At 34.3% G+C, this 12916-nt stretch overlaps 2 protein-coding genes across 3 annotated transcripts in view; both read left to right on the top strand.

Annotated features, from left to right (window-relative positions):
• LOC123297275 (nuclear pore complex protein DDB_G0274915) overlaps positions 1 to 12916 on the top strand; it is a 402738-nt gene that overhangs the window by 389426 nt on the left and 396 nt on the right. The window contains exons 2-7 of one of the 2 annotated variants that reach the window (XM_044878874.1): positions 8124 to 10986; positions 11049 to 11361; positions 11731 to 11801; positions 11876 to 12117; positions 12247 to 12377; positions 12662 to 12841. In XM_044878874.1, coding sequence (XP_044734809.1) covers positions 8124 to 10986; positions 11049 to 11361; positions 11731 to 11801; positions 11876 to 12117; positions 12247 to 12377; positions 12662 to 12841 — 3800 coding nt within the window. Of the gene's footprint in view, positions 1 to 8123; positions 10987 to 11048; positions 11362 to 11730; positions 11802 to 11875; positions 12118 to 12246; positions 12378 to 12661; positions 12854 to 12916 lie in introns of both variants that reach the window. The other variant, XM_044878873.1, reaches the window with a different exon arrangement.
• LOC123297277 (fibroin heavy chain-like) lies at positions 4785 to 6657 on the top strand. Its single transcript, XM_044878877.1, has 2 exons — positions 4785 to 4860; positions 4945 to 6657. The coding sequence occupies exons 1-2, from the start codon at positions 4807 to 4809 to the stop codon at positions 6655 to 6657; spliced, it is 1767 nt and encodes a 588-aa protein (XP_044734812.1). The 5' UTR covers positions 4785 to 4806.

Below are 12916 nucleotides of genomic sequence, written 5' to 3'. Positions count from 1 at the left end.
ACATTTTTTACATATATTAATAAATAAAAACTTTCCATATGGTGCCCACTAAATTGGACACACTGTATATATTTTATACAATGTATTCGGGCATAATTGATATTATAATATAATTTATTTCATTGGGTGTGTGTGCATTCTAGAGTCATAAGCATATTCTAACAGATTGAAAAAGTGTGTAATGAGACAAAACAATGAAGTCAAAAGTGTATTCAAACTTATATTCTCTCAGATCGTTAATTTGAACATTCTGCGTCGCTATCTAATTCTCACAGCTATAATGGATGGAAGGCTAAACCAAAAAAAAAAATGTCCGAAACCATCCGACACTTTTTATTATATTTTATTATCTTGAAATATTGAAAGTATTTTTAGAGTCTAAAATGATATTTCTAAACTATCGTGTCAGTGAATTTTTTGAAAATTGCAGGGTTATTGTAAAACTACATTTCTTTTTTTAGCCATCGCTTCAACCATAGTCTAGTATACAGGTTATAATTCTTTGCCTCAAAAAATCTACTTTTGTTTGTCATTTTGTGTTTTTTAGATCTCAAATTTTGGTTCATGATTTTACGGTTTTGCTAACTGTTTTGAGTCTTGAGACAAGTATCATCGGCATAACGCCAAATAATCATATTATGAATACCCAGTAATACATGAAGAGCATCTCATATATACCTACATGTTTACGACTGACTTCCTTTTCTTTCCTTCCTTTCTTGTTTATTTCAACTCTTCTACTTCTTCAGCTTCTTCTTTGATTACGAAATGTAGAGAATACATTATTTACAGTTTTTATTATATAGATGATTTTGTTTACATGAACTAACTCATATATACTTATAATACCTCTATATATTTACTTAATAAATTTGTTAGTAAATGAAATTTATTAATTAATTAATTTCCTGAGAGAAACATATTGTATTTATTCCGGGAACCAACATAAAAAGAGGTGGAAAATAAATTTCTAGTATTCGTTGTGTTCAAAGTAGGTTGGGAGAGGGCATGGCGCCCTGAGATCAAAATATTCGGGGGCACCTAAGGTAGAAAAAATGGATAGTTAATTGCAAAAACAGTTTTCGGGGTATCGATGGAATCTTTCGGGGCTTCGGGGTAACGTGCCCTCCCCCGTTAGGGCGCCTATGGGAGGGGGTGGAGTCAAATGAATCAATCGCGGCGCTGCTCTCCCATAAAATTAGCAATAGATCAGAAATAAAAAATCAATTAAATAGAAAACAATTTTGACTACAATTTATCATTAGATCATCTTTCTAAAGGGCTAAAGGGCTAAAACTCACGAATACTTTTTACTTCATCAGGAAATTTTTGATCTATACTTCAAAGGTCATACTCATCACGGCTTGCCAATTCCTACCTATATGAGAATTCAAAAGAAAAGTCTATTTATATAAAGACTAGGTACAGTTTTCATTTTAAATTTAATCTGCCTTCAATGCAATTTAATTAAAACTGGAAATGTTGATATCTTATTTTGAATGAACAAAAGAGCAGACAATCGTTTTATTTGTAATATACCTACATAAACACAAAATTTACATGTAATTTTATTCAAAAAGAGAAAATTGTTCTTGGATTTTACTAAATAATTCTAGCCAATACGACATCTCGGCCCGGACAATAAAATAATAAGCAAATATAAACAATGAACAATGAACATAATATAATAAACAATAAACAATGCAACATTCGTGGTTTTTTTTTAGTTTTTCCTGCATGGAAATTAAAAAGTTTTAACAAAAACAAAAGTGGTAGCTATTTCGAGCAATTTCAATCGATAAGTGTGCAATTTCAATCGATATCATCCCAAATCGTTCAATTTTCATGATTTCGTGATATTTTCGTTTTATTGATGATTAATTAATATAGATACGTATTTTGCCCTAAAATATTCATTTAATATTTCAAAGACATTCCAATCAAATTCCACCCTTTATACCAAAAAATTCAATCCAATAAAATGAAAAACCACCTATAGATTCAATATACATACATGACACATATCTACAAGTAACGCTTTTGTCGTTGTCCGCATAAAATGTAGAATAAAGTAACGGTTGGCGCCGCTTTCATGTTCACACAATTTATAGGTTTTTATTCTCCATTATTATTGTATTTATTATACATATAGAAAGTGACTTCTTTGCCTGTTCATTAATGCACTTTTTCTTATGAATTATTGTCAAATTCATTTTGAAAAACTTTTTTTCTATGATCTTCGCAATGCTCTGAAAGTTTGCCCTTGAAAGCTCGATCGCGGTTGGTAGTTTTATGCCGTGAATTAGCAATTTTGAAAAACTGTGTTCAATTGTTCTAGATTTTCTGTAGGCTACGAAACTTGAAGAATTTAGGAAAGAAATATTGTACCTAATCGTGAAAAAAATTAGTATTTAGTTTTTACGGTATATCTATTATTATAATCTCGGCGTTTATAAGTACGAAATTGTCCATATAGTAGGGTACTATTTACTTCTGTCCCACCCTATAAGGATAAATCGATAAAGCACAAGTTCGCATGAATATGACTTTGTTAAGTACACTCTGGCAAACATTTTCCACCGACTCTCAAAAATCCACTGAGAAGGAGTCGATTCCTTAGTTAGATTGTTTTTTCGGTTTTATTTCCTCGATTATTAAATCACTTGTCACCATTTAAATCCTTACCAAAACGACTTGCATTATGATAACTAGTACAATTGAATATTATATTTTAAAATGTTGTTTCAAAGTACCTCAAAAACAATATTTTGTATAAGAAAAATTGCAAATTCAAAGTTCACTACCGCTCTAAAACCTCCCAGTCAGGTTATCGATTTCATCATCTACACCTTCGCAATTATAAAATGCATATTATTTATGCAAATTGCATATTTTTAATTTCTTATAAATCAATTTAGGTCAAAAAGTTCTGACGCTCTTAGGAATCGAATGCTGAGAACCTCATTCAAATCCGAATTACTGTTCAAGTTTTTGTAACATTGACCGCTTTTAGTGTTTCATTTCTGCGACTGTCTCTTGTATCTCCAGTTTTGGTCAAGTACATTATTTTTCAAGCGTGAACTACATTCCTTACGCCGGCAATGAAGCATCTTCCCTTTCTCACATTAAGTATAATATCCTCAAAATAACAAACCCGAACAACAATTTTAAAACAACAAGAGAATGAATAAACACATTATTATTAGTTGAGCTCTCTATGTATGCATTATTTGTTGAGATTATACCCAAAAAGATTGGCACATAATCAATTTTGTTGTATTGAATAAAAATTGTAACTTTGTATGTTACAGTGTCACACATACGACACAATCACAACAGCAACAATGTAAAATAATAATAGCGATTGAATTTAAATGCTATACAATGCAGATAAACTGAAAATAAAGTTTATTGTCTGTAGCAAAGATATCCAAATTGAATTGTGTTACATAGATTTACGAAAAATTATTGCAATTTATGGCAATAGTAAATTTGTTTACTTTCTGATTTGTCTATTTTTATGATTTTAAGGATGCACGAAGTTGGAATAAGTCTAAATCAATTCTGAAAATTTTAGAGAGGGTTGTCCGATTATTTAAATAAATAAATCACTTCAAAAGTAGTCATATTTAACATGTGTCTAATGGGAAAACGGTAGATGAATGATATGTTTTCATAGATTTCTCCAAAACTAGTTGGTGGAAATTAAAAAAAACTGTTTTTTAAGCTACAATCTTGTGCTTGACTAATTAAGGATATATGAGCACGGTAGCGGGGACACAAATTTAAAACAAGTCGTGGATAGACTCTGGTGCGACTCTTGTGGTCCACAAGAATAACTTCCCACCATAATAAAAAGTTATAAAAAATTTAGAAAAATAAAAACTCGGCCGATTCGGCCAAATGTTATGAAATTCTTTTCAGATCATCAATGAAGTCTTTTTTTGGTCGCACGTTATCGGCCAGCAAATTTAAGAAAAATCTCGCCTCACTCGAAACAACTTCACCGAATGTTATGAAATTCTTTTCGTATCATATTGCCGTTAACACGCATCGATTGGCACAAACATACTTCTTCTCCAAATTAGTGTTAATGCCTTGTCCTAACCAGAAAACGTAAAGTTATGTTTAAATTAAGATTTCTAAAATCGGACCCTTTTCAATAGCTTAATATATAATATATTTTTTTCAATTTTGATGATTAATATTGTTAAAACAAAACAAATGAGGTAAAGGCTTGATTATAACAACTATCGTATTTTCCAAAAAAATGAAATATTTCAAAACCTACTGTTTAATACTTATAATTGATTTGTGACACAAGTGAATTTAGAAAGATTATTTAATAAAATTAATACTTACATTCCGAGCCTTTAAAGGCTTCAGAATTTCCTCCATTAAAGATTTAAAAAAAGTTTTCCTATGTTTGAAAAACAATTTTTTATTTTGGAAAGAAAATAATATAGAAACATAGAATGCAATTTTTTTTATTGAAACGTATAAGAATACATTTAATAAAATATTGTTTTCGATACATTCATTCGTTCATATTGGTTTTTTTTTATTATTCTTATCAATTTACTTAAATAAATGAATTAATAATACATATAATTCAATTAAAAAATTATTGATATTATAAAAATTGTTACAATATTTGTTAACAAATATTACAATTACCAATTACAATGATGTAAATTGAATCGAATGATACGAATACAATATTGATAACAAATTAGTATAAAAGCATGCATCAATGTCTAGAAGGTATTGCAGTTTGAGGAATTTAAACTTACCAATCCATCAAAAATGGCAGCGTCGAACAAAATCATCTTCAGCTTATTAGCTATTGTTCTATTACAAGTAAGTTTTATTTCATAAATTTAAATAAAAATTGAAAATTATATAAATAAATTTTAACTTGACTCATTTAACTTTCTTGCATAGCTTGCAACACACTGTTCATCAACAGCTGTATTGATTTCTGGTTCGGCTGCTGGTGCTAACGCACACAATGCTGCCGGTGCCGCTGGAGCAGCCAGAGCTGCCTTAGGAGCTTCTGGAGTTGCTGGTTTAGGTGCTGCATCTGGAGCTGCAAGAAGAAACGCAGCTGTTGGACTTAATGGTGCTGCTGGCGCTAATGCTGCAGGTGCAGCTGCAAGAGCTGCAGGTGCTCTTGGACTTAACGGAGCAGCTGGAGCAAATCTTGGTGCTGCTGGTCACAAAAAAGGAGGTGCTATGGGATTAAATGCTGGAGCTGGTGCAAGTGCTATCTCCGCCGCTGCAAGAAGAAACGCAGCTCTTGGACTTAACGGTGCAGCTGGAGCAAATCTTGGTGCTGCCGGTGCTAAAAAAGGAGGTGCTATTGGATTAAATGCTGGAGCTTCAGCCAATATTGGCGCCGCAAATGCCAAGAAAAATGGAGCCATAGGACTCAACTCAGCTGCTTCAGCTAATGCTGCCACTGCCGCTGCCAAAAAGGGTGGAGCTATTGGAATGAATGTTGGAGCTTCAGCTAATGCCGTTGCTGCTGCTGCCAAGAAAAGTGGAGCTGTTGGATTAAATGCTGGAGCTTCAGCAAATGCTGCTGCTGCTAATGCCAAGAAGAATGGAGCAATCGCAGCCAACTCAGCTGCTTCAGCAAATGCTGCTGCTGCAGCACAAAAGAAAGCCGCCGCTGATGCCGCAAATGCTGCTGCCGCTGAAAATGCTGCTGCTGCTGCAGCCAAGAAAGCCGCCGCTGTTGCTGAAAATGCAGCTGCCACCGCAAACGCCGCTTCAGCTTTACGTAAAAACGCATTAGCCATTGCCAGTGATGCAGTAGCCGTTCGTGCTGATGCCGCTGCTGCCGCCGCTGATGATGCTACAAAAGCAAACAACGCCGTATCTCGTGGAAGTGATGGATTGACCGCCCGTGCTAATGCTGCCACCTTACTTAGTGATGCTGCCCGTAGAGCCAGCAATGCAGCAACATCTGTTAGTGATGCTGCCACAGACCGTTTGAACGCTGCTACCGCTGCCAGCAACGCTGCCACTGCTCTTGCAAATGCCGCTACACGCGCCGATGATGCTTGCACTGACGCCGATAATGCTGCATCTAAAGCAAGTGATGTATCAGCTATTGAATTAGACAACTCTGCACGCGCAGCTGATGCCAATGCTATCGCTACCAACCGTGCTGCTGAAGCCAGCGATGCCGCTGCTATTGCCGCTGATGCCGCTGCCAATGTTGCTGATGCTGCAGCCCAATGTAACAACAAAGTTGCCCGAGTAAGTGACGCTTTAGCTCTCGCCGCAAATGCTGCTGCCCGAGGATCTGATGCCGCCGCTGAAGCTCAAGATGCTGTTGCCAGAGCAAGTGACGCTGCTGCTGCCCAAGCTGATAGAGTCGCCATTGCCGTAAATGGTGCTACTGCGAGAGACACAGCAATTGAAGCCGCTGCTACTGCTGGAGCTGCCCAAGTCAAAGCCGCCGGACGTGCAGCTGGAGCTGCAGCTGGTTTAAGAGCTGGTGCCGCTAGAGGTGCTGCCGCAGGTGGCGCCCACGGTCTAGCTGGAGGATTAGCTGCAGGTTCCAGTGTTGGAATTGGCGCTGGTGCAGCTTCTGGATTAGCAAGAGGCGCAGCTGCTGAAGTTTGCGCAGCTAGAATAGCATTGTAAATGAACATCATATAAGAATTTATTTTAAGATCTACTATCATTAAATTCAATTGTACAATGTCTTTTTAAATTCAAACAATCATGTTTTTGAACGTTAAATGTTTAAATACATCCTGAACTGCAAACCGAAACATGTTTTTTATTTCTCAAGTAAACCTTTCCTTATAAATTACCTTAAAAAAATACCAAACGTACTTAATTTAAAGATTTGGTACTCTTAGCTTAGCCTAGAAGACTTTGTCCATTCTGAAATTTCATTATAATTTCGATTTGACAATGACTCTCATGAAAAAATAATAATTTACATTTTAGAATAGTACATACATTATTCAGCATTTGCTCAAATTGCAGTGCTGGTAAAACGAAAGCAACAAATATAAAATTGAACGATAAATTTTTTAAAGTTTTAAGAATGTGTAAAATCGTAAAATGTTTTAAAATATAAAAAATATTGTTTTCGCTATGTAAAACTTTTCAAAAATAAAAGGTGTAGCATAGAAAAGAAGGGCTAAGAAGAAAGGAAAATGATAAATGCATGTGCAAAAATAATTTTTTTTCATAAAATTGTCCCCGAAAACATCAGAAGAAAAATTAATTGTTCGAGTATATTAAAACGTCAAAAAAACAAAAATAAAGAACTAAAATGTACCAGAATGCATCCTAAATAATTGATTCATAAACAAATCAACAAAAGTTTTTTTGCACTGTTTCCCAAAGCAAACAATTAATAAAAAATCGCATCTCAATATCTTTAATAAACTTGCAAGATGCTAGCACAGAAATGAAGCGATGTACAATTTTATTTTATAGAATAAATTTAGAAGTTAGAAGAACGTATAATCGTGGGTATCTCTTTAAGGTTTACTAGCAGTGCCGGATTAACCCATGTTGGGACCCCTAAGCAAGGCAATTCTCCGGAGCCTATAAGCGATGTGCAAATCAGAAGGCGCCGTGTTTTTTTCTTGGTCTTCGTAAATAACCTGACGCTCCCTTGTGTGCAGCCCTTCTCATAAAGATTTGCCTTCTCCCTTCTTTTTTTAGTCTTCATCAATCAACTTGGCGCCCTTCTTGTACAAATTTGTCTTTTTCTTTGTTGACTTTTCCCTGGAGCCTCTAGTAGATGCAAGGCCCCTAGGCAATCGTCTAATCCACCTAATGGCTAACCCGTCACTGTTTACTCGTATTTTACTCTGAAAAATTTTCGCTTTTAACGAATAAATAAGTAAACAATAAATTTATCTATCCTAGGCTCCCTTCCTATAGTTTTAATTATTAACGAAATTTGTTTTTGATCAAAGTTATAAGCATTTTCTAAAGTGAAATATCTTTAGATGCTGTTAACTTCCTCCAATTTATTTCCGAATTTCATTTCTTGAAACCAAAATAATTTTAAAGAAAAGTAATTTATGAAATTATTTTAGGGAAATGAAATATTAATATTTTGTTTTGTTTTGTTTTATTTTCAGATCCCTATTATCTGGGAGCAGGGCAACCGAGGCAAGATCGGTTTATACCCAACTACCAACAACAAAATTTACAAAACTATCAGCGACAACAACCTCAATCAACGTATAGACAGCAAAATTTCCCACACGAAATAAGTAATATTTATTCCGGAGCATTACAAGATCAAGATTTACGCCTTCCACATCGATTTCCCTCAAATCCATTATACAATCAACCAATTAATAGTCAACCATCACCATTTCGGTTACAAGATCCTGTCGATACTTTCTCTCCATACTTAAGCAAACAAAATCGACCATCAAATCTTATACAACCTGCCATATTCAATCCAAACCCTCCAAAACCAACACCTGGTTTTACACAATCAACACCCCGTCCACAATATTCACATTTACACAGTCATGACCCATCACAAAGTGAGCAATTTTTAGGACAAATAACTATTGAAAGTCCAAACAATGATTATACGAATCAATTTAAACCAGCAATTGACTTCAAATATCCATCGCATAGTTTTGTTGATCAATTTTCATCACAAAATCAACAACCTAAACAAACTTGGCGTCAACAAACACATTTCAACGCTCCCGAACAAATTAATTCATTTGATACGCTAAGTAACAACGATTTTGAAGGTGGTCGAAAGAAAAATACTCGTATAAAAACTAATAATTTTATTCCACAAAAATCTTCATTCACAGAAGAATCTCAATTTGCTTACAACAAACCTGAAGCAAATATTAACACAATTTCAAAACCTGTACATGAAGATGACATCGAACAAGATATAAAACCCACTCAATTTTCACGAGGTTCGACAAAATTTAAAGATGCGTTCTTAAACGAAAATAAAAATAGTGATAATATCAATAATAATTATGATTATAACAGCAAAATTCAACCTTTGTTAGAAGACCAAGTTGCTTCAAATAACAACAACTACAATTCTGACGATGTTGAAATTGTTAAAGCTATCACAACCGAATTACATCATGATTCCACGTCAAAACCACAAGAAGCACTTCTAGATGAAGGTTCAACTGAAAACGAAGATGAAAATACCACTTACGAAACTGCACCAGATAATCTTGCTTTGAATTCTGTAAACAATCATGAAGAGGAACATCTTGAAAGCAATACCGAAATCAATGAACAATCTTCAACTGAACAAGAAGCAGAAGAGACTAATCATGAAGAAGAAGTAGAAGAAAGCGAAGAAACTGAAACCGATGCTCCACAAAATGAAACTGCAATTACCAATGATGAACCAATATTATTGGGGGAAGCAGTGGTATCAGTTGTTACCACCAAAAGTGTTGTAAATGGTACAATATCTATACCACAACCATCAACTACACCAGTTCCTCCTACCACCGAAGAAATGAAACAAAATCCAAGTTCTACGACTGAAAGTTGGCTATATGTCGCATCTGTACAAACCAGTCGAAGTGTTTCTGGTGCTCGCTTTTTACCATTCGATATACAAGAAGATAAAATTAAAAAGGAAGTTTCAACGGAGAAACCAGCAGTCACCGAACATAGTGGTGAAGAAGAAGTGGAGTCAACCGAAGTAAATAAAGACAAACCATCGTCCACAGAAAGTATTATTGATAAATTAGACCGAGTTCAGTCTGAATTATCATCGGGATTGTTGATCAATGACTTTAAAAATGATAATATTACGGTAATTCAAGATCAAATTCATGAAGACAACCTTACGACAACGATTGCGCCAGTCGTCAATGAAACAAAACCAAGTACATCACCCGTATTTATTCGAAAATTTTCACCATATGCCAGGCCAAGTACAACTCAACGCCCTACGAAAAAATCAAATGTATTTGATAACATCAAGATGGATGATTTAACAGGATTATTACCAAGCGGGTTTAAACCACGTTATCAGAATAATCGACGAACAACAAGTACCTCTACAACTGAAGCAAATTTAAATGATGAAGGATTACAAAATGATCAACCACAACCAGAAATTTCAAGTCGACGCAATTATTCATCGGGACGATCTTTTGGTAAACCAACGCAAAATAAAATCAAGGAAGATAATATTTCAGCATTTTTACCACCAGATTATAAATTGAAAGTAAATGTATCAGATACTTTAAAAGTCGTTGATGATATTACCAAATTCTTACCAAAAGATTACAGTACTGAAAAACCATTAATCAAACCAGTGGATGATATCTCAGCGTTTTTACCACCAGGTTACAAATTAACATCTACAACTGAATCGTCGAAAAAAGCGACTCCAATTGATTTTGTATCACTCTTACCTCCTGGTTACAAACTAAACCTTACCAAAGAGAGTGTGAATATTCCACAAGTTAGACCCGTTGATATTAGTGCCTTTTTACCAAAAGATTACAAAATATCCACCACAACTTCAGCACCCAAAACTGAAAAACCAATTCTACCAAAAGCTATACCTGTAGATATTAGCGCTTTCTTACCGCCAGGTTTTAAATTAAATAAGACAAGTGGTGATGAAAAACCTTCAATTCCAATTGCAAAATCCGTTGATATTTCTGCATTTTTACCACCTGGTTATAAATTGACAACAGAGAAACCAGTGATAGAAGCGAAACCTGTAGATATTTCTTCATTCTTACCACCTGGCTATAAACTACCAAACAAAGGCAGCGAAGAAGGTTCCACAACTACGAGTACCACAACTTCAGCACCCACTTCAACATCAACTGTTCATACCGGACTTAACGTGAAATTCCCTACAAAATTAGGTGGTAGAAAACCAATTAACTATCGTTCATCAACTCAAAAACCCGGAGGAGCGACAGGAGGACCCAGCAATTTTACACCAACGATTCGTAAAGGACCTCCTACAAGGTATTCAAAAAACTATTACCGACCTTTTTATCCAGTTTAAATATGTTTTAATTTTTTTCCAGAGCAACAACTGAATTTACAGGATGGCCTACTCCATCCACGACACCGATTTCCATTGAAAAACTTTTGGAAGCTGCACGTACAGCCACAGGAAATACTAGCCCAAGTGTAACATCCAGTGAACCAACAACAAGTACTACAACCACCACAACCACTACGACAACAACACCACGTCCTACAACTCCTGGAATATGTGTGGGAGAATGTGATTTAGCTGGTACTATCAAACTTGTTGGTGGTGCAAAATGGGTGCCTGAATTATTGAATCATAACACTAAAGAATGGCAATTATTAGCAAATGAAGTTCAAACACAGGTGCTGTATAATTTTATTTAATTATTTCACATTAAACCGACAGATTCCTCCATTTTAACATTGATTTCAAGTCTTTCAGTCTGGTTTTTGTCTTTTTTACCAATGCCGTTACCAACACACATTGATGATCGATGTATCAAGGGCTTTGATTTAAAATGAGGCCATACAATTTTAATTAGTTGAAAAATATTCAAGGAAGCACTCGCGTAGCTTTTTCTCTTGAGCTCCGGTCTAGGGCATTAACGATTATGTTCTGTTATTTTAATATATGGGAGTATTTTAATCCTTGCTTCTCTCTAAAACCTAATCTAGAAACCTTTGCTTTATTTATCTTCATTTATAATTAGAGTCTGTAATTTGTTTTTGTAGTTGGAGAACGCATACAGCAAATCTGATGTGCTTAATCGGTGGTATAAGAAAATTCGAATCGATGGATTCAGGTAAGTAAATCGATATTATTTATTATTCTTGATTTTTCCAAATTTCTAAAAAAATTATTTGTGTTAATTTACAGTGAAGGCAGCGTTTTAGTTGATTATTTTGTAGAATTAAACGATTTAGGAAGACGAGTTGATACACAAGAATTAAAACGACTATTCCATGAAGCATTACGTCCTGTGCCATTAGATGATATGAATATGTCCGATGCCGAAAATAACGAGGATAAAAGTGAACCACTCCACTTACGTTCCGAAATGGAAGGAAAATTAAATCTTGGTAGTTTTATTGTAGATCCAAATTTCACAGACTTTGTAGGTACGTTGAAAAAAAAAACTTAGCTTCAATAAACTAATTGTCTTAGATTTTATTAATGCGTTGAAATATTGTTGGATATTTCAAAAAAATTGAACTTTTTTTTACTTGAGAAAATTTTTTTAATTTTAGTATTCCCAAAACAAGTTGCACCTACTGTTGGTTATGCTGATGAAAATGAATTTTTACCACAATGGGCGATTGCCGTGATAGTAATTGGTTTAGCTTCACTTTTGTTTGTGATCATATTTGGAGTAACTGTGGTATGTATAAACTTCAAAATTAAGAATAAATGGTTCTCAATCGAAATTCTGAGCTGAAAACATATAGCCTTGTTAATAAAAATCCAAGCTTTGAATAATTTCAAACTTACAGAAATCCAAAGCAATAATTTATTATAAAATATGAAAATGTACTTTCTTTTATCAGGGTCTCGCTACTCTCGATCAAGTGGCAAAATATCTGATTTTAGAAATTCGATTAGAAACCAATATTTGCAACATAAATACAAATTTGAAAATAAACATGTTTTTAACAATTTTTCTAGTTGGTAAATCGACAAAAGAATGCCAAAAAACGCCAACCAACACCTTTAACTGAAGACATGTTAAATGAATTAAACAAGAGCCATATGGGTGGTATTGATAATTATGGAGCCGAAGATTTATACAATATGGAAGATGTGTGGAATGATAGACCTTACGATAATATGAAACTTCCAAAGAAGGTACCAAGAAATGTAATGTATTTTTTTTTTTTAATTTTTTTTTTCTTTTTAAAAAGATTTTAATTTGATAATAAA

The sequence above is a fragment of the Chrysoperla carnea genome, chromosome 4, assembly GCF_905475395.1.
Source record: "Chrysoperla carnea chromosome 4, inChrCarn1.1, whole genome shotgun sequence".
Taxonomy (NCBI): Eukaryota; Metazoa; Arthropoda; class Insecta; order Neuroptera; family Chrysopidae; genus Chrysoperla; species Chrysoperla carnea.
The sequence above is the reverse complement of the archived record's forward strand: the minus strand, read 5'-3'. Positions and strand labels throughout refer to the sequence as shown.